At 40.7% G+C, this 1806-nt stretch overlaps 1 protein-coding gene across 3 annotated transcripts in view; it reads left to right on the top strand.

The window, feature by feature from the left end:
• Positions 1 to 1806, top strand: part of trafd1 (TRAF-type zinc finger domain containing 1) — an 18361-nt gene that overhangs the window by 3465 nt on the left and 13090 nt on the right. For all 3 annotated transcript variants that reach the window (XM_014017350.1, XM_014017351.1, XM_014017349.1), the window contains exons 4-7: positions 283 to 336; positions 550 to 985; positions 1129 to 1410; positions 1483 to 1547. In XM_014017350.1, the coding sequence (XP_013872804.1) occupies positions 283 to 336; positions 550 to 985; positions 1129 to 1410; positions 1483 to 1547 (837 nt within the window). The remainder of the gene's footprint in view (positions 1 to 282; positions 337 to 549; positions 986 to 1128; positions 1411 to 1482; positions 1548 to 1806) is intronic.

Here is a 1806-nt window from a genome sequence, read left to right as displayed (position 1 = left end):
AAAATATATTTATGTTTTTAACACTTAATTGTTAAAAAATAATTTATTTTTTATATTTAAGAGGTTCTATTATACCTAAATAGTGAAATACTCCACAAATGATATCCATTTTTAATTTTCATTAATTTTCATGTGTTTAGCTGTGCATTTGAAAGAACTCTGATATTGCATTACTGCTGTAGTTTCACCAGTAACATCTTTTATCCAAAGGAAAATATTTCTGTATAGACGAACACTGGACTGTGGCTTACTGTAAACTATTTGATCCTTTTTTTATTTCAGATTTTATGCAAGTGTGGCTTGAAAATTGAGAAGAATTATCTTGATGTGCATCAGGTATAGTGGACGGGTGTTCTTACACTTCATGTTATTTACCAGAATTTTGTCCCAAACCACTTTTAGTTGTGGCGTTTCTGTTCAGTCCGGTAAGTGTTGAATTTCATGAGTGCAGATAAAACAGGTACAGAGGAGCAAAGTAGGTCAAGTTCAGGTTTTCCATATTTTTGACCCCTTTAATATTTGTCAGTTTTTGATGGTTGTGTCTTGCAGATCTCTGAGTGCTCCCAGCGGCTCGTTCCATGCCAGTACTGTGAACTGGAGCTTGTTTTCAGCCAGTCCAAAGACCACGAGGATTACTGCGGCGCACGCACTGAGCCTTGCCCGCACTGCAAGAACAACGTGATGCTGCGAGAACAAGCCGTGCACTCGGTCACGTGTGGAAGCCTCACTCCTCCGCAAGAGAGAAACAACAGTAAAGCCATGTTCACTCAAGTCGAACAGCCGTATTCCGATGTGTGGCTTGGAGCTCACTCCATCAGAAACCACCTGGGAGGGCAAGACAGAGGTCCAAAAAACAATAACATCAGTGCGGTGGAACACGTATTGTTTCCTCGCCTATTCGACCCCCCAGTTTACAGCACTTCACATGGACGTCAGGCGCTAACAAATCAGAACACAACACCTCAGGGAACAACATTTAGTCAATGTGAGTCTCCTGAGTGTTTTCCTGCTGGGAGAACATATCACTCACGCTCTGTATTTACTAACCAACAGTAAATTTGTTTATTTTCCCATAGATTAATTTTTGTGTTCGTACTTTGAAACATTTATGTGCTTATATTCATTTAGCCCTGGAGCAGGGGGATTTTCTGCTTGGCGGCGGYGACGGGTGGCCGCTCAGCGATCACACAGCAGATGAGGATTCGTCAAACCTCGACTACATGTTGGCTCTCAGCCTTCAGGGTGACGGAGAAACGGCTGGAGGCGCAGAGGGAAACGCATGGAGCAGCATCTGGGACCAAAAGGTTGAGGACACGTCTGGAACGTCTTCATTCTTCAAGTCCAGCTTCAACCGTCCAAACTTATCAGGAGGGACAAACACAGGCGATGTCCAAGACAAGAGTCAGACAGGTAAAAATACTGACGGTTTTAACACATCATGTTGTTCTGCTGTCAGTTTTATCATTTCAAACTGTGTTATAGATACCATGCTGCCTTGTGAGTTCTGTGAGGAGCTGTTTCCTGAAGAGGACCTTATTTTGCATCAGGTTTGAGAATCATTTTTAACACATTGGAGCTCGTGCAACGTTTTGAATTACAATAATGTTTTTGTGTGAACCAGCACATCCACTAACACTGTTTTCAACATAAAACCTGATGTGAACCAAACCACCACTGTTAACGTAAAAATAAATGTTTTGAATTATATTTGTAGGTTTATAGCAATTTTATTAGACTTGAACAAATATATTTGAACAAAAGCTCAAAATTTAAGCTTGTTCAGTTAGTAATGGGTAATATATACAG

Source organism: Austrofundulus limnaeus, unplaced genomic scaffold (assembly GCF_001266775.1).
Source record: "Austrofundulus limnaeus strain Quisiro unplaced genomic scaffold, Austrofundulus_limnaeus-1.0 Scaffold166, whole genome shotgun sequence".
Taxonomy (NCBI): Eukaryota; Metazoa; Chordata; class Actinopteri; order Cyprinodontiformes; family Rivulidae; genus Austrofundulus; species Austrofundulus limnaeus.
Note: the sequence above shows the minus strand (reverse complement) of the source record. Positions and strands in the feature narration are given on the sequence as shown.